Source organism: Festucalex cinctus, chromosome 15 (genome assembly GCF_051991245.1).
Source record: "Festucalex cinctus isolate MCC-2025b chromosome 15, RoL_Fcin_1.0, whole genome shotgun sequence".
NCBI classification, from domain to species: Eukaryota; Metazoa; Chordata; class Actinopteri; order Syngnathiformes; family Syngnathidae; genus Festucalex; species Festucalex cinctus.
In genome coordinates, this window is record NC_135425.1 from 7,358,635 (window position 1) to 7,384,783 (window position 26,149).

Here is a 26,149-nt window from a genome sequence, read left to right on the forward strand (position 1 = left end):
GGAAGGTTACTTTTGGCAATATTTTTTTGCTATATTAAGTGGTTAAAATGTGTTTGATAGATTTATTGTTCCATAAGGTGGCTTCATATTTCTTTTGGCTGAACGGTAGGTTTATTTAATGTCTCAAATTTTTATGTTTCTGAAATACTTCACACTGTGCACATATTGTGTTTGTGTCTTTTTAAAGGTTAAATATTTATATTTCAAATTATCAGCCTTTTGTTTTCCTGATCCTTATTTTGAATAGAAAAAAACAACAACCCAATTATAACTGTCAATAACGACTAATAAATATTTAAAATGCTACATTTTTCAGTCATATCGCCCAGCCCTTTGTTGCGGTCTATTTAAATAATTGATTCAATATATGAAAATATAGAAGACATTTTTGTTGTTTTTTAACACGTTTGAAGATGCCGTAAAAATTTGTGGTGTTTTAAGATTAACGTCTGCAAGCAACAAATGTCACTATAAGTTTTGAATATTTAAATGAATCGTATGTTTTGATAGCCACTGCTGTTGCAGGCAAAACTTGTGTTCCAATCAAATATTTTGCAAATATATCGAGTTGCGTATGCGTAAAGTCATGCTACACCTCCACAAAAAATGGTGCGACCAAATCCTGTGCTGTGCGAGCAACTAAAAATGTTACTCGCACCAGTGCTAGTCGTGGAAAAGTTAGTGTAGAGCCCTGCAAGTTAACATGGTTTTGAGAATCAAATATGTGACTCCGCCGCAACCCCCCCCCCCCCCCCCCCCCTTTTTTTTTTTTAGGGGTCTTTGGTCGGTCGTGAAGTTGGTCAAAAAAATTTCTCATAGTGGTCTAAAAAGGTCTAAAATTTCACTGACTGATTCCTGCAAGAACCCTGAATAAGTAAATTTAAAAAAGCAACATACTTTTAATGAAAAACAATGAATGTAAATGAGAAAAGAACATATATAATGAATGAAAAAGCATTTATAATAAAGTATAAATCATACCAAAATGAAAAAAACAAACGAAAAAAGATATGTAATTAACGGGATTTTTAGTTTTTAATGATTAATTATTGATTTCCATTATCGCGGGTAGTTTTTGGAACGTAACACCTGCGATAAATGAGGGAACACTGTAATTCCAAAAACATTTCAGAGCTTACACCTGTGGCGTTTACGCAAACCTACGTTTATTATTTTAAACCATCAATATTTATGTATTTTTTAAATCAACAAACAACTACAGTGGTACCTCTACTTACGAAATTAATTGGTTCTGGAAGAAAGTTCTTAAGTAGAAAAATTTGTAAGTAGAAACGCATTTTCTATGTAAATGCCCTAATCCGTTCCAAGCCTCCCAAATTTCAGACATAAATGTTTTATAAAGCATAAAAATGCATCAAAACATGTAACAAATACATGTTACAATTAGATTATTGCACAATAAATGAGAGTTGTGCATAATGTAAATAACAAAGAATAGAGTAAAGAATAAAAATGATGGTCATTTACCTTTTTAACTGCTGTCCTCATCGTTTTTTTGCCCTCTGGTTCATGTTCTCCTCCCTCAGAAGGTTATTTATTTATTTTATTTATTTTATTTTTTTAATTTTTTTTTTTGCCTGGTGTTTTGTAAAGAACTGATCCATGGATTTTTTTTATTTTATTTTTTTAAAACAATCCTTCGTTAATGTCCAATGCAAACATCATCTTAGTGAGCAAACGCCCGACTGGTGAACACTTTTTCTGGGCGATTCTTTTAAACAAATTCTGAAACTTCATGGAAACTTCCGGTATGGCGAGGCATCTTTTTTTTTTTTTTTTTTAAAAAGGCCCGTCTCGTCGCAATTAAAAACTTACTGTGCCTCCATCAATCACCAATTGTTTGAATGTTTGCACAAATTCGTTGGCCGTTAGTTCATACATTTACGAAAAACTATCGGAACACCTCATAGGCCGCGGGATGAATGATGAGGACGCTGTATAGACACCGATCTAGTATAAGTTCATACCTATGGTAGAGGTTCCTCTTAGCTAATTGGATGCCAGAAACATGCACAAACACCGATCTAGTATACGCTCATAGATACCTATGGTAGAGGTTCCTCTTAGCCGATGGGATGCCAGAACGATGCACAAACACCGATCTAGTATTTACGCTCATAGGTACCTATGGTAGGAAATAGCCATAGCCGAAAGTATGTTGCGTTCGGTAATGTATTTTTACCTTTCGTATCTAGAAATTTCTTTCGTAACCAGAGGCAATATTTTCCCTTTGAGGAGTTTCGTAACTCGAAAATTTCGTATGAAGAGACGTTCGTAAGTAGAGGTTCCACTGTATAATAACTTTGGGGGATTGAGTGGCAATTATTAGTTGGCCATTCCGTTACAAAGCCGTCACAATTTTCCTAATTGGCTACAAACATATTTCTTAACAATATGTCACTTTCGATTCGTTACACTGATTCAAATTCCTCCCGCGCGTCGTCAATGCGTCGTCAGTTATTTCATAACTCCCGCAAATCTGCGTCAGCCATAAATGCTCGAATAAAATTCCAGGACATGCTACGAGACCGTCACCGTTCTCGTGTATATTCTGATGCATTTCATCGGCTAAGAGACCAAGAATTGGTCAAAACAAATCGAAATGACGTTTCCGCTCTCTCGGCTTTAAAGCGAGAAGAGCGCTGGAGCTCTCCCGGGTTTAATGATGGAAGCTCTATCATGTGCTCCCGGCCTTATGGGTTAATAACGGGGGATTGGGTCTTTGTGCTTGGAGTTTTTAACTTTGGATCTCAATCTTTCTGAGTCATAATCATGAAATTACTGCATGTTGCTTTTAAATCAGCTCCAGTGTAAGGACATATGGCATTGACTACATAATGATATAGGTCGTGTGTTGTGAATTCCGGCAGTCGGCGATTTGATGAACTTACAGTAGGTAAGAGTCTTGTTTTCAAACTCGCGATGTCCAATTTATGGAACTACCGCGCTCTATGAGCCCCGACTAAATGTGCAACTTCGACTGACAGGTGAACTTGAGTTGAGTTAAGTTAAAGGGATCGTTCGGCTTTTTTAACATGAATCTCAATTTGATCCTCACCTCCCGTGTGTGCGATCAGCACTGACTTACCCCTGACAGCATTCTGTGACACCAGTTCTGGTTCGATGTTGGACGAGAGGAAAATAGTCCAGCAAGATGGCTGGGGTGTCGGAAATAAAGCGTTTTTCTTCTAAAAACTATTTGTTTTCAAAAGTGTGATACATTTCCATCACAATACTCCTTTCCTGGAAAAAAGTCAGACGCCATGACCGCCAGCCACTACTTTTCTGTTCGTTCGTATCACTGCGCGGCGCCCTGTAGAGCGCTAACCGACGCACTGTTAAGTTTTTTGTTAACTCTTTTTTTTTTTTTCCCCCAGCTTTTTTGGAGCATGTTGCAGGCATCAAATTCAAAATGATAGAATGCTTGTCAAAAAAAACCCAAAAACTAAAAAACAAGAAAAAATAATAAACAGCATTGTTCATGTTTTAACATTAAATATCTTGTCTTTGCAGTGTGTTCAATTAAATATAGTCTGAAAAGGATCTTTCAAGTCATTGTATTCTCTTTTTATCTACATTTTACACAACATCCAAACTTGATTGGAATTGGGGTTTGTAGTAATGTAACTCAAATGCCTTATTTGTAATTCTCTCCAGGATAGTTCATCTAAATTATCGCAGGCCCTTCCCACAGACTGGCTGGTCTATGATGAGATAAGCAGAGGCCACAGGATTGCCAGTGTGCGCTGTTGTACTTTGGTGACAGCCATCACTGTAGCCATATTTGCAGGCGGTTCCAGACATCTCAGCTCAGCCCTGCACGAAGCTACTGTTCAGAAAGGTACTATTATTCTATCTTATATCTTAACTAGTGATACAACGATATGCTTTTTTCCAGGCTGATTTTTACAATGTTTATAAGAAGTCAAGGAAGCCGATATCCGATATTTGAAGTTGATATTCATTTGCAGACAAATGGAAACACTTGAAGGGCGGCACGGTGGGTGAGTGGTTAACATGTCCGCCTCCCAGTACTGAGGACGCAAGATCGAGTCCGAGCTTCGGCCTTGCTGGGTGGAGTTTGCATGTTCTCCCCGTGCCTTCGTGGGTCGTTTCCGGGTACTCCGGTCTCCTCCCACATTCCAAAGACATGCATGGCAGGTTAATTGGGCACTCCAAATTGTCCCTAGGTGTGCTTGTGAGTGTGAGTGGTTGTTCGTCTCTGTGTGCCCTGTAATTGGTAGGGATGTAACGATATCCAAACATCACGATACGATATTATCATGATATGAAGGTCACGATACGATAATTATCACGATATTGTGGGGGCGTTGGCGATATTGAAAAAAGATCACAATATTGTAAGAAAAAAAAAAAGAGCTCATACAAAAAAGGCACAATATTGTGTTTTTGTACATAACAGCAATGCATATAAACCACCTACAATCTCTTAATAACAATATTGAGGCACTTGCTTGCTAATGCAAGCACACATTGATCGCTTCACAAGCAAATTAGGTTCCCCTTCATCTGATAATTAGCATAGATTTTAAACATAGAAGGCCAAAACATCCCTCATAAGAATTAAATTGCACTAATAAAATAGCCACTAGAGGGTGCTAGAGCTGCATCAATAGAAATCAACCTGACGTTTTTAACAGATGTGTTCCTTTTGAATATTGTAAACATGACGACGACGATATTGTGGCAGTTTTAATATCACAATATTGCCCTTATCGTAACATCCCTAGTCATTGGCTGGCAACCAGTTCAGGGTGTACTCCGCCTACTGCCCTAAGCCGACTGGGATAGGTTCCAGCACCCCCACGACCCTTGTGAGCAATAATCGATTAAGACGATGGATGGATGATGGAAACACTTGAATTTGTTTAAATACCTTTAAGCGTGTTTAATAAACAGCGTTTGTGATTTGGAACATGTTTTTTGTTTTTTTAAATTGTAACAAAAAGTGCTCGCAAACTTAAAGTAGCACTTAGGAACCTTTCAACCTTAATAAAATATTTTCATAACTCTTCTGTTGAAACTTAACTCAGTTTAACTCAACTTTACTCAACTCAAAATAAAACTAGTTGAATGGTAGCTTTGCCATGGCCTGATGTAGGGCTTAACGATTTATGGGGTATCCATCCATCAAGGAATTATACATTTAATCAAAAGAGCCCTTGTGGAGTCACTTTTTTTACTCATGACTGCCACCCTCCGGCCTAAAGCATAACGGCAACCTCTGTGTCAAGTTCGTGCATGGTGCTCAACTCAACTTTACGTATCCATTACTGCATACAAAGTGCTCGACATGGATGGAATAGAAATCAGTCATGCAGTTAAGAATACTAGCTCCGGGGCCTAGTGCTAGAGTGTCCACTTATCCCCGGTACCTCCAGTCCTGTCTGTTCCGCTGATCTGAGGCATCGGGCACTTGCGTAGGGGTGGAGAAGCTCAGAGAGAGAAGGGTGGGGCAAGACCACTGAACGATTTAAAGACAAATAAAAGAATCTTAAAGTGGACTCTAAATTGTACGGACAGCCAGTGAAGAGAGGCTAGGTTAGGGATTATGTGGTCCCAATTCCAAGCACCAGTTGGAAGATGAGCTGCAGCCTTTTGGACCAGCTGGAGACGCTTGAGGGAGGGCTGGCTGATTCCAAAATAAAGTGCCTGAACTGTGGCAAGAGGTCAAAAAGTTCAAGGGGGTCTAATACTTTTTCAAGGCACTGTATGTATCCACGTTAATGATTTAATGCACACGTTTTATTTCATGTCTTTGATACTTTCAGTCAGATATTTCTAATATATATATATTTCGTGGTTTGCATAGAATAATAATCCCTGACTCTTTAAAGAAGAGTGGTCAAACAAACTGAACATGTTCTGATCTCTAAATTTAATATCATTGTTCAGTACCATATTATATGAACCATATCAGATTTTTGGCACAACACACTTGAATTTTATGGGGTCATGTGAACACTTTTTGTTAGAACACTACAAGTTTGCATTTTGTTTTTGTCCCCCCTCTATTCCATTGGCAAAAGTTATTCTGCTGTTATTTTGTTGATTTTACTCAAAGGTTCTTCCTCTTTGCCATTATGTTCTGTCCTTCAGACAGTCGATTGGATGACAGGAGTGACAGTGAGACAGAGGACGCCGCCGCTGAGTTGAAAATTGATGAGTGGCTCATCTTCCAGACAAACAGTGAGGTGTGGAAGAATTGCTGTTATTTCAATATATGTTATCTGAGAGAACAAGCTAACTAGGCTAGAATTAATCTAAAAATTAATTTTGGATTTCAAATTCTCGAGATACATATTCAGTCTCATTTTAAATGGCATAATGCTATTTACATTACTTCACCATTTCTATATTTTTGTTAAAGCCTCATTCTAACATTAATTCAAATGAAAACTCTTCACACAAAATCCAATTACGCTAAACGCAAAAGCATTCATTCACTCTCTGCCATGAGACTCAAAATCTAGCTCAGGTACATTAATCATCTTTGAGGTGTTTCTACCACTTAATTGGAATCCACCTATGTTAAATTCAGTTAGTTAGACATGAATTTGAAAGACATCTGTCTTCATATGGCCCCAAAAGTGAAGATACATGAAAATCGCTGTCCTCTGAAAAAACAGATTTTGTTTTTTTTTTGTTTTTTGTTTTTTATTTCTATGTTTATGGATGAAGCAGAATGCAGATATCACAATGGTGTAGATGTGAATGAGCTGAATGCAGATATCCCAAAAAACGTAAACATGTATTTAAACAAAAACAAAAAACAAAAACAAAAAAAGTCAAAAATGGACATACATTTTTCACAGGACAGTCACAGACCTGTGAAGGGATAGCGGAAAATGTCTTTAAAATGCTTTGAAGGTCAAAAATGAACTCTGTGGCTGACCTCAATCGTCTGTATATTGAAGAAGTTTAAAATCTTTTTTTTCCTGTCATTCAAGACGATTATGATTTTAATCAATTAATCTAATAATAAACGCAACAAACATTTATTTAAAGGTTTCGATTTGGAAAATGGATGGATGCATTCATTACAAAAATAATTTCTGCGCAAGATGTTCAGACAACAATAATGGATATAGATTCTAAATCAGTTTTAACTAGAGCTGTCAAACAATTAAATTTTTTAATCAGATTAGTCACATCTTAGAATTTTGATTAATCACCATTAATCGCTTAATTAAAACAGCTTTTTTTTATCAACTTTTTTTGCCTGCCATATTTAAAGAGCACCTGTTGTATTTTTTTTCTTTTCAATATTTAATGTTGTGAGGACGTGTCTTCAAAAATTTGTATCCACTGCACACGCTCATCGTCCTCTTTTTCTAATCACTTAATTAAAATAATAAAAAAAACAATAGTTGACGTGAACAAATATTTGAATGTCATACGCAACATTTATTAAATGCTTTACTTTAATGCATGTAGTTATGTTTATTGCTCAAACAACCTGTGCTACCTTTAATGTAACCATTCGCTGTCAACTAAAGGATCATCTGCGGTCAAAATTAAGTGATTAATCTGCGTTAATACATGATTAATGCGCTTATTTTTTGTGATTAATTAATTAGTTAATGCTTTAACTTTGACAGCACTAGTTCATAGTTTGTGTTTCAATGCCACAATTGAGTAGTACTCTTAGTACTACTACTTAGTACTCAATTAAAAGAAAGTAGATGAAATTGAGTGGAACGAAGGAGGCATCAAGACTGAGTAGCTGAGTCAAAGGCTCCAACACTTCATCACACAGTTAATGATTTGTTTTCCCTGCTTTCAGGTTCTATGCGATATCCACGTTTCAACCAAAATTATTTATAATCAGTCTTAATGAAGTAAACTGGAATGAAGAGCCAGTGTTATTGTCCAGTATAAATTGAAAATGTATCAATAGTTTAGTTAAGAACACATCATTTAATCCCATTTACTCAAGCAAAATATTGTTCTATTTTTCTTAAATTGATTGTAGCGCTTGTTCAAGTTAGCATATGTATTTTTTTATTCAGTACTTGGCTATGACTTTGGAATATGCTGTCAGTCCGCAGAATTGCTGTTAGACCTGAGGAGCAAGTGGCATGATCTGTTCAACAAGAGAATCAGTTGTCCGTCAAAACCCTGGTCTCAAGAAGATGAGATGATCAGTCGAACCCTTGTTTCCGTAAGTCTACTGTATATTGTATCCTTGCAACACTAGGCTATAGTGTCCATCCAGTTTTGGATGAGCTGTCCTACAGCCCCAACCAGAGCAGCCAGTTACATACATTTTTATATGTTCTTTGTATATTTGCAGTGATGGAAAACCACACCTCATATTGAAATGGTTTCACATACCGTCATGCTGTAAATAATAACTAAGCAATATGAAATTTGTACACAGAGACAGATGTTTTTAATGCCGTTCTTATATTTTATATCATTAGATTGTACATGTGGTCATGCTTTTATCACGAGTATTATTACCTTAATTTCCGGACTAGAAGGCACACCTGTCTATAAGCCGCACTAGCTAAATTTGGGGAATACTCGAGATTGGTCCACACATAAACTGCACCTGATTGTAAACCGCAGGTGAATAAGGGTTCCCACTACCACAGAGGGGAATGTCAGGACAGAGAGGAACACAAAGCGTCCCATTAAGGCAATAACGTCAAATAACCAGCTGTAGCGATAATTGGGTCGTCTTTTTCACGAATTAATAATTAAGAAGGTACGGAGATAAATTGTAATTACCGGAGTAGCCTCTAGGGGCACCACGTTGGCTTTGCTTTGGTTAAAACAGTGCTTCTCAAATAGTGGGGCGGGCCCCCCCAGCGAGGCTTCTTCAAGGGGGGCGCGTTTGACCTCTGGGAACATGCTTTTTTTTAATTTTTATTTTTTTTATTTATTAGGGCCCGAGCAGCGACCGCTGCGAGGTCCCTATTGTTCCTGAAGGAATTCTTATTAGGGCCCGAGCAGCGGCGGCACCGGCGGCGGTGCCGCTCCGAGGCCCTATTGTTTTTGTAGGAATTCTTCTTATTAGGGCCCGAGCAGCGACCGCTGCGAGGTCCCTATTGTTCCTGGAGGAATTCTTATTAGGGCCCGAGCAGCGGCAGCGGCGGTGCCGCTGCGAGGCCCTATTGTTTTTGTAGTAATTCTTATTATTATTAGGGCCCGAGCAGCGGCAGCGGCGGTGCCGCTGCGAGGCCCTATTGTTTTTGTAGGAATTATTATTATTATTAGGGCCCGAGCAGCGCCGGCGGCGGCGCCGCTGCGAGGCCCTATTGTTTTTGTAGGAATTCTTATTATTATTAGGGCCCGAGCAGCGGCGGCACCGGCGGCGGTGCCGCTGCGAGGCCCTATTGTTTTTGTAGGAATTCTTCTTATTAGGGCCCGAGCAGCGACCGCTGCGAGGTCCCTATTGTTCCTGAAGGAATTCTTATTATTATTAGGGCCCGAGCAGCGGCGGTGCCGCTGCGAGGCCCTATTGTTTTTGTAGGAATTCTTCTTATTATTATTATTAGGGCCCGAGCAGCGGCGGCGGCAGTGCCGCTGCGAGGCCCTATTGTTTTTGTAGGAATTCTTCTTATTATTATTAGGGCCCGAGCAGCGACCGCTGCGAGGTCCCTATTGTTCCTGAAGGAATTCTTATTAGGGACCGAGCAGCGGCGGCAGCGGTGCCGCTGCGAGGCTCTATTGTTTTTGTAGGAATTCTTCTCATTAGGGCCCGAGCAGCGGCGGCGGCTGTGCCGCTGCGAGGCCCTATTGTTTTTGTAGGAATTCTTCTTATTATTATTATTCTGATTATTATTATTCTCCGCAAAAATCGCATTTTTGAGACGCTAAACGTGAACGAAAACTCACCAAACTTTACACGCACATCAGGCCTGGCGAAAAATTTGATATTTTAAAGTCACCATACATGATAACAGAAAAATGGCTCCATAGCGCCACCTACATAGGTTAAACGGATCCCTGTCCCGCTACGATTGTCCTATGGCGACGAAAATTGTGTGGCACCCGTAGCACATCCAGATGAACAAAAACCTCTTTGATGTGTGTACCCTAAAATAGACAGAAAGTGAGGTATGATCATCTGAATGTCCAATTTTGGCCCAGTTTTGCACATTTACAGGGGTCATACTTTTGCCCGCTTCTCCTACACGGTTAACCCGATTGACTTCAAACTTGGGATGGACCATCTCAACACCTGGGACAACATCAATGTAAAAAATCTAAAGTTTTTGATATACTATATGACGGCGGCGACGCATCAAATTTAGAGTTTAAAAATTCTTACTTCACGAAGCATTGCCGGTTGTACGTTTAATCTAGAGCTACGAAAATTGGTACACATATGTAACAGGCTATGACCTACAAAAAACTCTTTTTGAAGCATATGCTAAACCTGACAGGAAGTCCACCATTTTGATTTATTTTGGAACGTGTTGCCATTTTTTTGGCCATTTCATTGGGGTCTTATTTTAACGAACTCCTCCTACAGTGTTTATCCGATCATCTTCAAACTTGGTGTGATTCATCTTAAGATGTTGAAGATGAAAAGTTATTGAAAGCTTTGTATTTCGTCGCACACTGTTGTCATGGCATGCACTGTTTGCAAAGGAAAAAATATATACTTAAAGAAGCATTCCCATTTGTACGAAGCAGCAAGAGCTACGAAAATTTGTAGACATATGTAACAGCCCAAGATGTACAAAAAAGTCTCTTGGTGCCCTGTGCTAAACCCAACAGGAAGTCCCCCAGGGGCCGGGCATCACATTTTGAGCTAAAAAAACTCCTCTTTAACAAAGCATACCCGGCTGTACGTTTCACCTAGAGTTACCAAAATTTGTAGAGGTATATAACAGCCCTCGAGGTACAAAAAACTCTTTTTGAACCATATGCTAAACCTAACAGGACGTCCGCCATTTTGATTTACTTTGGAATGTGTTGCCATTTTTTTTGGCCATTTCATAGGGGTCATATTTTAACAAACTCCTCCTACAGAGTTTATCCGATCATCTTCAAACTTGGTGTGATTCATCTTAAGATGTTGAAAATGAAAAGTTATTGAAAGTTTTTTATTTCGTCACACGCTGTTGTCGTGGCATGCACTTTTTGCAAAGGAAAAAAATCCTTCTTAATGAAGCATTCCCAGTTGTACGAAGCAGCAAGAGCGACGAAAAATTGTAGACATATGTAACAGCCCAGGATGTACAAAAAAGTCTCTTGGTGCCATGTGCTAAACCCAATAGGAAGTCCCGCAGGGGCCGGGCATCACATTTTGAGCTAAAAAAACTCCTCTTTAACGAAGCATTCCCGGTTGTACGTTTCACCTAGCGCAATGATAATTTGGAGGCATACATAAGAGCCCACGATGTACAAAAAAGTCTCATGGAACCATCTGCTAAACCAAACAGGAAGTCCGCCATTTTGATTTACGTCGGCATTTGTAGCCATTTTTTGTGGCCTTTCTTAGGGGTCATATTTTCACGAACTCCTCGTACAAAATTCATCCGACCGTCTTCAAACTTGGTGTGTTTCATCTTAAGATGTTTAAGATGCAAAGTTATCGAAAGTTTTTTATTTTGTCACATGCTGTTGCCATAGCGATGCATTGTTTGCCAAGTAAAGTGCTGCTTATTTTTTTGGTCTATACATGTGTGAAAACTCATGAAACTTTGCACACACATCAGACTTGTCATGAACATGAATTTTTAGAGATTTCTTGTGCAATTTGCAATAAATCGCGCCCTCTATACATTTTTATGGAGCATTTCCGATTGGATGATTCAAGCGCGAAATAACTAAAGATGACTTGACTTGACCGAGATTTGTGAAAACTCAGAGGCATACCTATTAGTCTAAGACCTATAAAAAGTATTCTGTAGCCGTATGCTAAACCTAAAAGGAAGTCCGCCATTTTGAATTTATTTTGGGAATTGCACACCATATTTTGCGTTTTGATTAAACTTTGCACACACAAGGCTTGTCAAAAACATTTTAGATGGTCCTTGTCCTATTTGACAGTACCCCAACATGCCAGTACCCCGACGTGCAAGTACCCCAACGTGGCCCGGGTTGCGAGGGCCCTATATAGCTGCTCGCAGCTCTAGTTAGGGCCCGAGCAGCGACCGCTGCGAGGTCCCTATTGTTTTTCAAGGAATTCTTATTATTCTTCTTTTTATTTTTTGTTATTATTCTTTTCCGCAAACAATCACATTTTTGAGACACTAAACGTGAACGAAAACTCACCAAACTTTACACACACGTCAGGCCTGGCGAAAAATTTGATATTTTAAAGTCGCCATAGGTGATAACAGAAAAATGGCTCCATAGCGCCACCTACATAGGTTAAACAGATCCCTGGCCCGCTACGATTGTCCGACGGCTATGAAAATTGTGTGGCACCTGTAGCACATCCAGATGAACAAAAACCTCTTTGATGTGTGTACCCTAAAATAGACAGGAAGTGAGATATGAGTATTTAAATGTCCAATTTTGGCCAATTTTTGCACATTTACAGGGGTCATACTTTTGCCTGCTTCTCCTACACGGTTAATCCAATTGACTTCAAACTTGGGATGTACCATCTCAAGACCTGGGACAACACCATGGTAAAAAATAAAAAGTTTTCGACATACTATATGACGGCGGTGGGGCATCAAATTTAGAGTTTCAAAACTCTTACTAAACGTAGTATTGCCGGTTGTATGTTTAACCTAGAGCTACGAAAATTGGTACACATATGTAACAGACTATGACCTACAAAAAAGTCTGTTGGTGCCATATGCTAAACCCAACAGGAAGTCCGCCAGAGGCGGGGCATCAAATTTTGAGTTTCAAAATTCTTACTTAATGAAGCATTCCCGGCTGTACGTTTCACCTAGAGTTACCAAAATTTAAAGACATATGTAACAGCCCTCAAGGTACAAAAAACTCTTTTTGAACCATATGCTAAACCTAACAGAAAGTCCACCATTTTGATTTACTTTGGAACGTGTTCCCATTTTTTTGGCCATTTCATAGGGGTCCTATTTTAACGAACTCCTCTTACAGAGTTTATCCGATCATCTTCAAACTTGGTGTGATTCATCTTAAGATGTTGAAGATGAAAAGTTATTGAAAGCTTTTTATTTCGCTGCACGCTGTTGTCGTGGCATGCACTTGTTTGCAAAGGAAAAAAATTCTTCTTAATGAAGAATTCTCAGTTGTACGAAGCAGCTAGAGCTACGAAAATTTGTAGACATATGTAACAGCCCACGATGTACAAAAAAGTCTCTTGCTGCTTTGTGCTAAACCCAACAGGAAGTCCCGCAAGGGCCGGGCATCACTTTTTGAGCTAAAAAACTCCTCTTTAACGAAGCATTCCCGGTTGTACCTTTCACCTAGCGCTATGATAATTTGGAGGCATACATAAGAGCCCACGATGTACAAAAAAAGTCTTTTAGAACCATATGCTAAGCCAAACAGGAAGTCCGGCATTTTGATTTACTTTGCTATTTGTAGCCATTTTTTGGGGGCCTTTTATAGGCCTCATATTTTCTACAAAACTTATCAGATTGTCTTCATTCTTTGGCATGTTTCATCTGAAGTATTGCCGGTTGTACGTTTAATCTAGAGCTACGAAAATTGGTACACATATGTAACAGACTATGATCTACAAAAAAGCCTGTTGGTGCCATATGCTAAACCTAACAGGAAGTCCGCCAGAGGCAGGGCATCAAATTTTGCATTTCAAAATTTTTACTTAATGAAGCATTTCCGGCTGTACGTTTCACCTAGAGTGACCAAAATTTGAAGACATATGTAACAGCCCTCGAGGTACAAAAAACTCTTTTTGAACCATATGCTAAACCTAACAGGAAGTCTGCCATTTTGATTTACTTTGGAACATGTTGCCATTTTTTTGGCCATTTCATAGGGGTCTTATTTTAACGAACTCCTCCTACAGAGTTTATCCGATCATCTTCAAACTTGGTGTGATTCATCTTAAGATGTTGACGATGAAAAGTTATTGAAAGCTTTTTATTTCGTCGCACGCTGTTGTCGTGGCATGCACTTTTTGCAAAGGAAAAAAATCCTTCTTAATGAAGCATTCCCAGTTGTACGAAGCAGCTAGAGCGACGAAAAATTGTAGACATATGTAACAGCCCAGGATGTACAAAAAAGTCTCTTGGTGCCATGTGCTAAACCCAACAGGAAGTCCCTCAGGGGCCGGGCATCACATTTTGAGCTAAAAAACTCCTCTTTAACGAAGCATTCCCGGTTGTACGTTTCACCTAGCGCTATGATAATTTGCAGGCATACATAAGAGCCCATGATGTACAAAAAAGTCTCTTGGAACCATGTGCTAAACCAAACAGGAAGTCTGCCATTTTGATTTATGATGGGATTTGTTGCCATTTTTTGTGGCCTTTTTCAGGGGTCATATTTTAACGAACCCCTCCTACAAAATTTATCCGACTGTCTTCAAACTTGGTGTGTTTCATCTTAAGATGTTTAAGATGCAAAGTAATCGAAAGTTTTTTATTTTGTAACACGCTGTTGCCATAGCAATGCATTGTTTGTCAAGTGCTGTTTTTTTTTTTTTTTTATCCACATGAAAACTCATGAAACTTTGCAAACACATCAGACTTGTCATGAACATGAATTTTCAGAGATTTATTGTGCAATTTGCAATAAATAGCGCCCTCTAGACATTTTTATGAAGCATTTCCGATTGTATGATTATGCTAGACCTACAAAAAAGTATTATGTAGCCATTTGCCAAACCAAAGAGGAAGTCCGCTATTTTGATTTTATTTTGGGCCTTTTTCATTCAACTTTGCACAGACAAGGCATGGAAAAAACTAACATTTTAAATGGTCCTTGTTCCATGTAACAGTTGTCAAGTGCTGCTTTTTTTTTTTTTATACACATGAAAACTCATGAAACTTTGCAAACACATCAGACTTGTCATGAACATGAATTTTCAGAGATTTATTGTGCAATTTGCAATAAATAGCGCCCTCTAGACATTTTTATGAAGCATTTCCGATTGTATGATTATGCTAGACCTACAAAAAAGTATTATGTAGCCATTTGCCAAACCAAAGAGGAAGTCCGCTATTTTGATTTTATTTTGGGAATTATGAATAATTTTTGGCCTTCTTCATTAAACTTTGCACAGACAAGGCATGGAAAAAACTAACATTTTAAATGGTCCTTGTTCCATGTAACAGTACCCCAACGTGCCAGTACCCTGACGTGCAAGTAACCCAACGTTGTGCTCAATAGCGCCCTCTATGCATTTTTATGGAGCATTTCCAATTGTATGATTCAAGCGATACACAACTAAAGATGACTTGACCTAGATTTGTGAAAACTGGGAGGCATACCTATTAGCTTAAGACCTACAAAAAGTATTCTGTAGCCGTATGCTAAACCTAAAAGGAAGTCCGCCATTTTGAATTTATTTTGGGAATTGCGCACCATATTTTGCGTTTTGATTAAACTTTGCACACACAAGGCTTGTCAAAAACATTTTAGATGGTCCTTGTCCTATTTGACAGTACCCCAACGTGCCAGTACCCCGACGTGCAAGTACCCCAACGTGGCACGCCTTTGCTGTAGCGATGCATTGTTTGCAAAGAATTTTTTTTTTTATATGATTCAGCTAGATGTGTGAATATTGGGAGGCATACCTATCAGCCGAATACCTCGACAAAGCATTCCATAGCAATGTGAACAAACACAAAAAGCATGGCAAAACATTTACAATTTAGACGGTTTCTTATGAAACAGTACCCTAACGTGCCAGTACCCCGACGTGCAAATACCCCAACGTGGCACGGGTTGCGAGGGCCCTTTATAGCTGCTCGCAGCTCTAGTTATTCTTCTTCTTCTTCTTCTTCTTCTTCTTCTTCTTCTTTATTCTCCGCAAACGATCGCGATTTTGGGTACCTAAACATTCACGAAAACTCACCGAACTTTGCACACTCCTCAGGCCCGGCGAAAAATTTGATATTATTAAGTCGTCATAACAATGCGACTCGATAGCGCCCCCTAGCGTAGAAAAATAAAAACCAAGCCCGGCACGTTTGAGCTAGAGCAACAAAAATTGGCAGGCACGTGTAGCACCCCGAGACGCACAAAAAAGTCTATTGGGACCATGTAGCTAAAATGTACAGGAAGTGAGCTATGAATTTTTTAATGTCCAATTTTGGCCTATTTTGGCACATTCATTGTGGTCATACTTTTTCCCCCTTTGCAAATATTTTTCAGCCAATTAACTTCAAACTTGGCATTTATCATCTCAAGACGTGAGAGAACAACTGGGCAAAAAGTCTTGCCTTTTTGAAATACTATATGACGGGGGCGGGGCATCAAATATTGCCTTTAAAATTTCATTTGTCCAGAAAGAGCAAATGCTTAATAACTCCCATGTTCAAGCTCCAAAAAATCTCAAACTTCTCAGGCAATGTAATAGTCACGGCCTGAAAACATCTATATGATAAAATTCAGTTATACATATAGCGCCACCTAGTGGTAACAATAAATGTCATACTTTACGTTTTTAGCTATTGCGCTGAGCTCGTTGAAGGGATCCAGTTGAAAATAGGTCAGAAAAGCCTTAAGATGTTGATCATGCCCCACACCGAATATTGTAACTTTTCGCCAAAAGGCGTGGCCGCTACGGTGCCGCAAAATCTAAAGATTTTTCGTGACAATAAAAGCTGCATTAACTTGACCGAGATGATCCTATCTTCTCAAAATTTCACACATTTGATGAGAGTCCAGCCCTAAAGACATCTATGAACTTATATTTCATCTTACTGATAGCGCCACCTAGTGGCAATTTTTTTTCTTACGAATTTTCTTCTACGTTTTTCTCCAAACACGTTAACTGGACCTACCTCATATTTGCTCAGATGAGGGATTCGGCCTTCATGATGTCACAACACGAAGTTTGTGAGTTTTCGCGAATCGCTGTGGGCGTGGCTAAGCACTGTTCGCCAAGAAAACAACGCCAGTTTTGAGGGTCTAAACATGCGCAGAAACTCATGAAACTTGGCACACACATCTGGCCTGGTAAAATGAACAATATTTTATTGTTGATTGTGCTATTTTTACAAAAATGACTCAATAGCGCCCCTAGGAATTTTTAATGAAGCAGCCCCGGTTGTACGTTTAAGCAAGATCTACGAAAATTTTTAGGTGTATGAGGGAGCCCAAGACCTACAAAAAAGTCTCTTGGACCCATATGCTAAAATGAACAGGAAGTGAGCTACGAATTTTTGAATGTCCCATTTTTGACGATTTTTGCACATTCACAGGGGGCAGACTTTTGCCCACTTCTCCTACACGTTTCATCTGACTGAGTTAAGACTTGACCTGGACCATGTCAAGACCTGAGCCAACGACAGGGGGAAAAATCTTGACTTTTCGAAATACTATATGATGAAGGCGGGGCATCAAAATTTGTGTTTCGCACTGAAAAAGGATATGCTTAATAACTCCCCGGTACATGCTCCAAAAAATCCCAAACTTGACATGTATGTTTATCGTCAAGGCCTGAAGCTATCTCTATGACAACATTCAGTTATATATGCAGCGTCACCTAGCCCTTGAGGCATAAAAAAAAAATACCCCACATACGGTATTTTGTACAAAAAATGTAAACTCATTCTAAGTGTGATAACTAAGTCATTTATGAATATTCTTTTAGTTTCCACCACTCAAAATGTTCACTGGCATCAGACTTATCCAAACATATATATATTTTTATTTATTTTTGATAGCCTCTGTGGACATTAAAAGCAATATCGTGAATGAAGGATATGCATAATAACTCCACGGTACATGCTCCAAAAAAAATCCCACACTTAACATGTATGCTTATAATCAAGGCCTGAAGGTATCTCTATGACAACATTCAGTTATAAATACAGCGCTTGCCCTTGAGGCATAATATATATAAAAAAAAACAACACATACGGTATTTTGTACAAAAAATGTAAACTTATTCTAAGTGTGATAACTAAGTCATTTATTAATATTCTTTTAGTTTCCACCACTCAAATTGTTAACTGGCTTCACACCGATCCAAACGTATGTACGTTTCCATTTTGTTTTATTCATTTTTGATTGCCCCTTTGGACAATAAAAGTAACATTGTGCAATGAGTACAACGAGCGATGATGTATATATACACTTTTACAAAAAATACCAATCAGGGCAACTCGTTGCCTAAAAATAAATAATTACGCTGATTTTTGCAGGTCTTAACAATCACCAAAACCCGTTGAGCTTGACACACACTGGCAAAAAAAATATTCTACATGTAAACGTTTATTATGCCATTTTCAAAGAAATTTTGCTTCCAATATGCTTTACCCCAACGTGCCAGTACCCTAACGTGCAAGTACCCCAACGTGCAAGGACCCCAACGTGGCCCGGGCTGCGAGGGCCCTTTATAGCTGCTCGCAGCTCTAGTTATTCTTATTATTATTCTCCGCAAACAATCGCATTTTTGAGACGCTAAACGTGAACGAAAACTCACCAAACTTTACACGCACATCAGGCCTGGCGAAAAATTTGATATTTTAAAGTCGCCATACATGATAACAGAAAAATGGCTCCATAGCGCCACCTACATAGGTTAAACGGATCCCTGTCCCGCTACGATTGTCCTATGGCGACGAAAATTGTGTGGCACCCGCAGCACATCCAGATGAACAAAAACCTCTACCCTAAAATAGACAGGAAGTGAGGTATGATCATTTAAATGTCCAATTTTTGCCAATTTTTGCACATTTACAGGGGTCATACTTTTGCCCGCTTCTCCTACACGGTTAACCCGATTGACTTCAAACTTGGGATGTACCATCTCAACACCTGGGGCAACATCATTGTGAAAAATGAAAAGTTTTTGATATACTATATGACGGCGGCGGCGCATCAAATTTAGAGTTTAAAAATTCTTACTTCACGAAGCATTGCCGGTTGTATGTTTAATCTAGAGCTATGAACATTGGTACACATATGTAACAGGCTATGACCTACAAAAAACTCTTTTTGAACCATATGCTAAACCTAACAGGAAGTCCACCATTTTGATTTATTTTGGAACGTGTTGCCATTTTTTTGGCCATTTCATTGGGGTCTTATTTTAACGAACTCCTCCGACAGTGTTTATCCGATCATCTTCAAACTTGGTGTGATTCATCTTAAGATGTTGAAGATGAAAAGTTATTGAAAGCTTTGTATTTCGTCGCACGCTGTTGTCATGGCATGCACTGTTTGCAAAGGAAAAAAAATATCCTTAAAGAAGCATTCCCATTTGTACGAAGCAGCTAGAGCTACGAAAATTTGTAGACATATCTAACAGCCCAAGATGTACAAAAAAAGTCTCTTGGTGCCCTGTGCTAAACCCAACAGGAAGTCCCCCAGGGGCCGGGCATCACATTTTGAGCTAAAAAACTCCTCTTTAACAAAGCATACCCGGCTGTACGTTTCACATAGAGTTACCAACATTTGTAGAGGTATATAACAGCCCTCGAGGTACAAAAAACTCTTTTTGAACCATATGCTAAACCTAACAGGACGTCCGCCATTTTGATTTACTTTGGAATGTGTTGCCATTTTTTTTGGCCATTTCATAGGGGTCATATTTTAACAAACTCCTCCTACAGAGTTTATCCGATCATCTTCAAACTTGGTGTGATTCATCTTAAGATGTTGAAAATGAAAAGTTATTGAAAGTTTTTTATTTCGTCACACGCTGTTGTCGTGGCGTGCACTTTTTGCAAAGGAAAAAAATCCTTCTTAATGAAGCATTCCCAGTTGTACGAAGCAGCTAGAGCGACGAAAAATTGTCGACATATGTAACAGCCCAGGATGTACAAAAAAGTCTCTTGGTGCCATGTGCTAAACCCAACAGGAAGTCCCCCAGGGGCCGGGCATCACATTTTGAGCTAAAAAACTCCTCTTTAACGAAGCATTCCCGGTTGTACGTTTCACCTAGCGCTATGATAATTTGCAGGCATACATAAGAGCCCACAATGTACAAAAAAGTCTCTTGGAACCATGTGCTAAACCAAACAGGAAGTCCGGCATTTTGATTTAGGCCTTTTTTAGGGGTCACATTTTAACGAACTCCTACGAAATTTATCCGACTGTCTTCCAACTTGGTGTGTTTCATCTTAAGATGTTTAAGATGCAAAGTTATCGAAAGTTTTTTTTATTTTGTCGCAAGCCGTTGCCATAGCGATGCATTATTTGCCAAGTAAAATGCTGCTTTTTTTTTTTTTTTGTCTAAACGAGCGAAAACTCATGAAACTTTACACACACATCAGACTTGTCATAAACATGAATATTTTAGAGATTTCTTGTGCAATTTGCAATAAATGGCTCAATAGCGCCTTATAGATATTTTTATGAAGCTTTTGGAAATGTATGATTCAGCTAGATTTGTAAAAATTGGGATACCTATCAGCCTAAGACTGACAAAAAAGTTTCTAAAGCCATATGCTAAACCAAACAGGAAGTCTGCCATTTTGATTTACTTTGCTATTTGTAGCCATTTTTTGGGGCCTTTTATAGGCCTCATATTTTCTACAAAACTTATCAGATCGTCTTCATTCTTTGGCGTGTTTCATCTGAAGATATTTAAGATGAAAAGTTATTGAAATTGTTTGTCACGCCTTTGCTCTAGCGATGCATTGTTTGCAAAGAAAAATACTTTTTTTTTTTTGAAAGTCTAAACATGAGCGAAAACTCAAAACTTTGCACACAGATCAGACCTCTCAAGAACATGAATATTTTAGAGATTTGTTGTGCAATTTGTAGTAAATGGCTCAATAGCGCCCTCTAGACATTTTTATGAAGTATTTACGATTATATGATTCAGCTAGATGTGTGAATATTTGGAGGCACACCTATCAGTCTAATACCTACAAAAATTATTCTATAGCCATGTGCCAAACCATTTTGATTTTATTTTGTTAATTGTGCATCATTTTTGGCCTTTCCATGAAACTTTGCAAGCACAAAGCATGGCAAAAACATTTACAATTTAGACGGTTTCCTATGAAACAGTACCCCAACATGCCAGTACCCCGACGTGCAAGTACCCCAACGTGGCCCAGGTTGCGAGGGCCCTTTATAGCTGCTCGCAGCTCTAGTTATTAGGGCCCGAGCAGCGGCGGCGGCGGTGCCGCTGCGAGGCCCTATTGTTTTTGTAGGAATTCTTATTAGGGCCCGAGCAGCGACCGCTGCGAGGTCCCTATTGTTCCTGAAGGAATTCTTATTAGGGCCCGAGCAGCGGCGGCGGCGGTGCCGCTGCGAGGCCCTATTGTTTTTGTAGGAATTCTTCTTATTATTATTAGGGCCCGAGCAGCGGCGGCAGCGGTGCCGCTGCGAGGCCCTATTGTTTTTGTAGGAATTCTTCTTATTATTATTATTCTGATTATTATTCTTCTCCGCAAACAATCGCATTTTTGAGACGCTAAACGTGAACGAAAACTCACCAAACTTTACACGCACATCAGGCCTGGCGAAAAATTTGATATTTTAAAGTCACCATACATGATAACAGAAAAATGGCTCCATAGCGCCACCTACATAGGTTAAACGGATCCCTGTCCCGCTACGATTGTCCTATGGCGACGAAAATTGTGTGGCACCCGTAGCACATCCAGATGAACAAAAACCTCTTTGATGTGTGTACCCTAAAATAGACAGAAAGTGAGGTATGATCATCTGAATGCCCAATTTTGGCCCAGTTTTGCACATTTACAGGGGTCATACTTTTGCCCGCTTCTCCTACACGGTTAACCCGATTGACTTCAAACTTGGGATGGACCATCTCAACACCTGGGACAACATCAATGTAAAAAATCTAAAGTTTTTGATATACTATATGACGGCGGCGACGCATCAAATTTAGAGTTTAAAAATTCTTACTTCACCAAGCATTGCCGGTTGTACGTTTAATCTAGAGCTACGAAAATTGGTACACATATGTAACAGGCTATGACCTACAAAAAACTCTTTTTGAAGCATATGCTAAACCTGACAGAAAGTCCACCATTTTGATTTATTTTGGAACGTGTTGCCATTTTTTTGGCCATTTCATTGGGGTCTTATTTTAACGAACTCCTCCTACAGTGTTTATCCGATCATCTTCAAACTTGGTGTGATTCATCTTAAGATGTTGAAGATGAAAAGTTATTGAAAGCTTTGTATTTCGTCGCACACTGTTGTCATGGCATGAACTGTTTGCAAAGGAAAAAAAATATACTTAAAGAAGCATTCCCATTTGTACGAAGCAGCGAGAGCTACGAAAATTTGTAGACCTTTGTAACAGCCCAAGATGTACAAAAAAGTCTCTTGGTGCCCTGTGCTAAACCCAACAGGAAGTCCCCCAGGGGCCGGGCATCACATTTTGAGCTAAAAAAACTCCTCTTTAACAAAGCATACCCGGCTGTACGTTTCACCTAGAGTTACCAAAATTTGTAGAGGTATATAACAGCCCTCGAGGTACAAAAAACTCTTTTTGAACCATATGCTAAACCTAACAGGACGTCCACCATTTTGATTTACTTTGGAATGTGTTGCCATTTTTTTTGGCCATTTCATAGGGGTCATATTTTAACAAACTCCTCCTACAGAGTTTATCCGATCATCTTCAAACTTGGTGTGATTCATCTTAAGATGTTGAAAATGAAAAGTTATTGAAAGTTTTTTATTTCATCACACGCTGTTGTCGTGGCATGCACTTTTTGCAAAGGAAAAAAATCCTTCTTAATGAAGCATTTCCAGTTGTACGAAGCAGCAAGAGCGACGAAAAATTGTAGACATATGTAACAGCCCAGGATGTACAAAAAAGTCTCTTGGTGCCATGTGCTAAACCCAATAGGAAGTCCCGCAGGGGCCGGGCATCACATTTTGAGCTAAAAAACTCCTCTTTAACGAAGCATTCCCGGTTGTACGTTTCACCTAGCGCAATGATAATTTGGAGGCATACATAAGAGCCCACGATGTACAAAAAAGTCTCATGGAACCATCTGCTAAACCAAACAGGAAGTTCGCCATTTTGATTTACGTCGGCATTTGTAGCCATTTTTTGTGGCCTTTCTTAGGGGTCATATTTTCACGAACTCCTCGTACAAAATTCATCCGACCGTCTTCAAACTTGGTGTGTTTCATCTTAAGATGTTTAAGATGCAAAGTTATCGAAAGTTTTTTATTTTGTCACATGCTGTTGCCATAGCGATGCATTGTTTGCCAAGTAAAGTGCTGCTTATTTTTTTGGTCTATACATGTGTGAAAACTCATGAAACTTTGCACACACATCAGACTTGTCATGAACATGAATTTTTAGAGATTTCTTGTGCAATTTGCAATAAATCGCGCCCTCTATACATTTTTATGGAGCATTTCCGATTGGATGATTCAAGCGCGAAATAACTAAAGATGACTTGACTTGACCTAGATTTGTGAAAACTCAGAGGCATACCTATTAGTCTAAGACCTATAAAAAGTATTCTGTAGCCGTATGCTAAACCTAAAAGGAAGTCCGCCATTTTGAATTTATTTTGGGAATTGCACACCATATTTTGCGTTTTGATTAAACTTTGCACACACAAGGCTTGTCAAAAACATTTTAGATGGTCCTTGTCCTATTTGACAGTACCCCAACGTGCCAGTACCCCGACGTGCAAGTACCCCAACGTGGCCCGGGTTGCGAGGGCCCTTTATAGCTGCTCGCAGCTCTAGTTAGGGCCCGAGCAGCGGCGGCGGCGGTGCCGCTGCGAGGCCCTATTGTTTTTGTAGGAATTCTTCTTATTATTATTATTCTTATTCTTATTATTCTTCTCCGCAAACAATCGCATTTTTGAGACACTAAACGTGACCGAAAACTCACCAAACTTTACACGCACATCAGGCCTGGCGAAAAATTTGATATTTTAAAGTCGCCATACATGATAACAGAAAAATGGCTCCTTAGCGCCCCCTACATAGGTTAAACGGATCCCTGTCCCGCTACGATTGTCCGACGGCTATGAAAATTGTGTGGCACCTGTAGCACATCCCAATGAACAAAAACCTCTTTGAAGTGTGTACCCTAAAATAGACAGAAAGTGAGGTATGAGTATTTAAATGTCCAATTTTTGCCAATTTTTGCACATTTACAGGGGTCATACTTTTGCCCGCTTCTCCTACACGGTTAACCCGATTGACTTCAAACTTGGGATGTACCATCTCAACACCTGGGACAACATCATTGTGAAAAATGAAAAGTTTTTGATATACTATATGACGGCGGCGGCGCATCAAATTTAGAGTTTAAAAATTCTTACTTCACGAAGCATTGCCGGTTGTACGTTTAATCTAGAGCTACGAAAATTGGTACACATATGTAACAGACTATGACCTACAAAAAACTCTTTTTGAACCATATGCTAAACCTAACAGGAAGTCCACCATTTTGATTTATTTTGGAACGTGTTGCCATTTTTTTGGCCATTTCATTGGGGTCTTATTTTAACGAACTCCTCCTACAGTGTTTATCCGATCATCTTCAAACTTGGTGTGATTCATCTTAAGATGTTGAAGATGAAAAGTTATTGAAAGCTTTGTATTTCGTCGCACGCTGTTGTCATGGCATGCACTGTTTTTAAAGGAAAAAAAATATCCTTAAAGAAGCATTCCCATTTGTACGAAGCAGCTAGAGCTACGAAAATTTGTAGACATATGTAACAGCCCAAGATGTACAAAAAAGTCTCTTGGTGCCCTGTGCTAAACCCAACAGGAAGTCCCCCAGGGGCCGGGCATCACATTTTGAGCTAAAAAACTCCTCTTTAACAAAGCATACCCGGCTGTACGTTTCACCTAGAGTTACCAACATTTGTAGAGGTATATAACAGCCCTCGAGGTACAAAAAACTCTTTTTGAACCATATGCTAAACCTAACAGGGTGTCCGCCATTTTGATTTACTTTGGAATGTGTTGCCATTTTTTTTTGGCCATTTCATAGGGGTCATATTTTAACAAACTCCTCCTACAGAGTTTATCCGATCCCAACAGGAAGTCCCCCAGGGGCCGGGCATCACATTTTGAGCTAAAAAACTCCTCTTTAACGAAGCATTCCCGGTTGTACGTTTCACCTAGCGCTATGATAATTTGCAGGCATACATAAGAGCCCGTGATGTACAAAAAAAGTCTCTTGGAACCATGTGCTAAACAAAACAGGAAGTCTGCCATTTTGATTTATGATGGGATTTGTTGCCATTTTTTGTGGCCTTTTTCAGGGGTCATATTTTAACGAACCCCTCCTACAAAATTTATCCGACTGTCTTCAAACTTGGTGTGTTTCATCTTAAGATGTTTAAGATGCAAAGTAATCGAAAGTTTTTTATTTTGTAACACGCTGTTGCCATAGCAATGCATTGTTTGTCAAGTGCTGCTTTTTTTTTTTTTATACACATGAAAACTCATGAAACTTTGCAAACACATCAGACTTGTCATGAACATGAATTTTCAGAGATTTATTGTGCAATTTGCAATAAATAGCGCCCTCTAGACATTTTTATGAAGCATTTCCGATTGTATGATTATGCTAGACCTACAAAAAAGTATTATGTAGCCATTTGCCAAACCAAAGAGGAAGTCCGCTATTTTGATTTTATTTTGGGAAATATACATCATTTTTGGCCTTTTTCATTAAACTTTGCACAGAAAAGGCATGGAAAAAACTAACATTTTAAATGGTCCTTGTTCCATGTAACAGTTGTCAAGTGCTGCTTTTTTTTTTTTTTTTATACACATGAAAACTCATGAAACTTTGCAAACACATCAGACTTGTCATGAACATGAATTTTCAGAGATTTATTGTGCAATTTGCAATAAATAGCGCCCTCTAGGCATTTTTATGAAGCATTTCCGATTGTATGATTATGCTAGACCTACAAAAAAGTATTATGTAGCCATTTGCCAAACCAAAGAGGAAGTCCGCTATTTTGATTTTATTTTGGGAAATATACATCATTTTTGGCCTTTTTCATTAAACTTTGCACAGACAAGGCATGGAAAAAACTAACATTTTAAATGGTCCTTGTTCCATGTAACAGTACCCCAA

The 26,149-nt window shown here is 39.0% G+C and overlaps 1 protein-coding gene across 2 annotated transcripts in view; it reads left to right on the forward strand.

Annotated features, from left to right (window-relative positions):
- ythdc2 (YTH domain containing 2) overlaps positions 1-26,149 on the forward strand; it is a 95,607-nt gene that overhangs the window by 27,287 nt on the left and 42,171 nt on the right. For both annotated transcript variants that reach the window (XM_077497007.1, XM_077497008.1), the window contains exons 24-26: positions 3,679-3,862; positions 6,142-6,236; positions 8,087-8,206. In XM_077497007.1, coding sequence (XP_077353133.1) covers positions 3,679-3,862; positions 6,142-6,236; positions 8,087-8,206 — 399 coding nt within the window. The remainder of the gene's footprint in view (positions 1-3,678; positions 3,863-6,141; positions 6,237-8,086; positions 8,207-26,149) is intronic.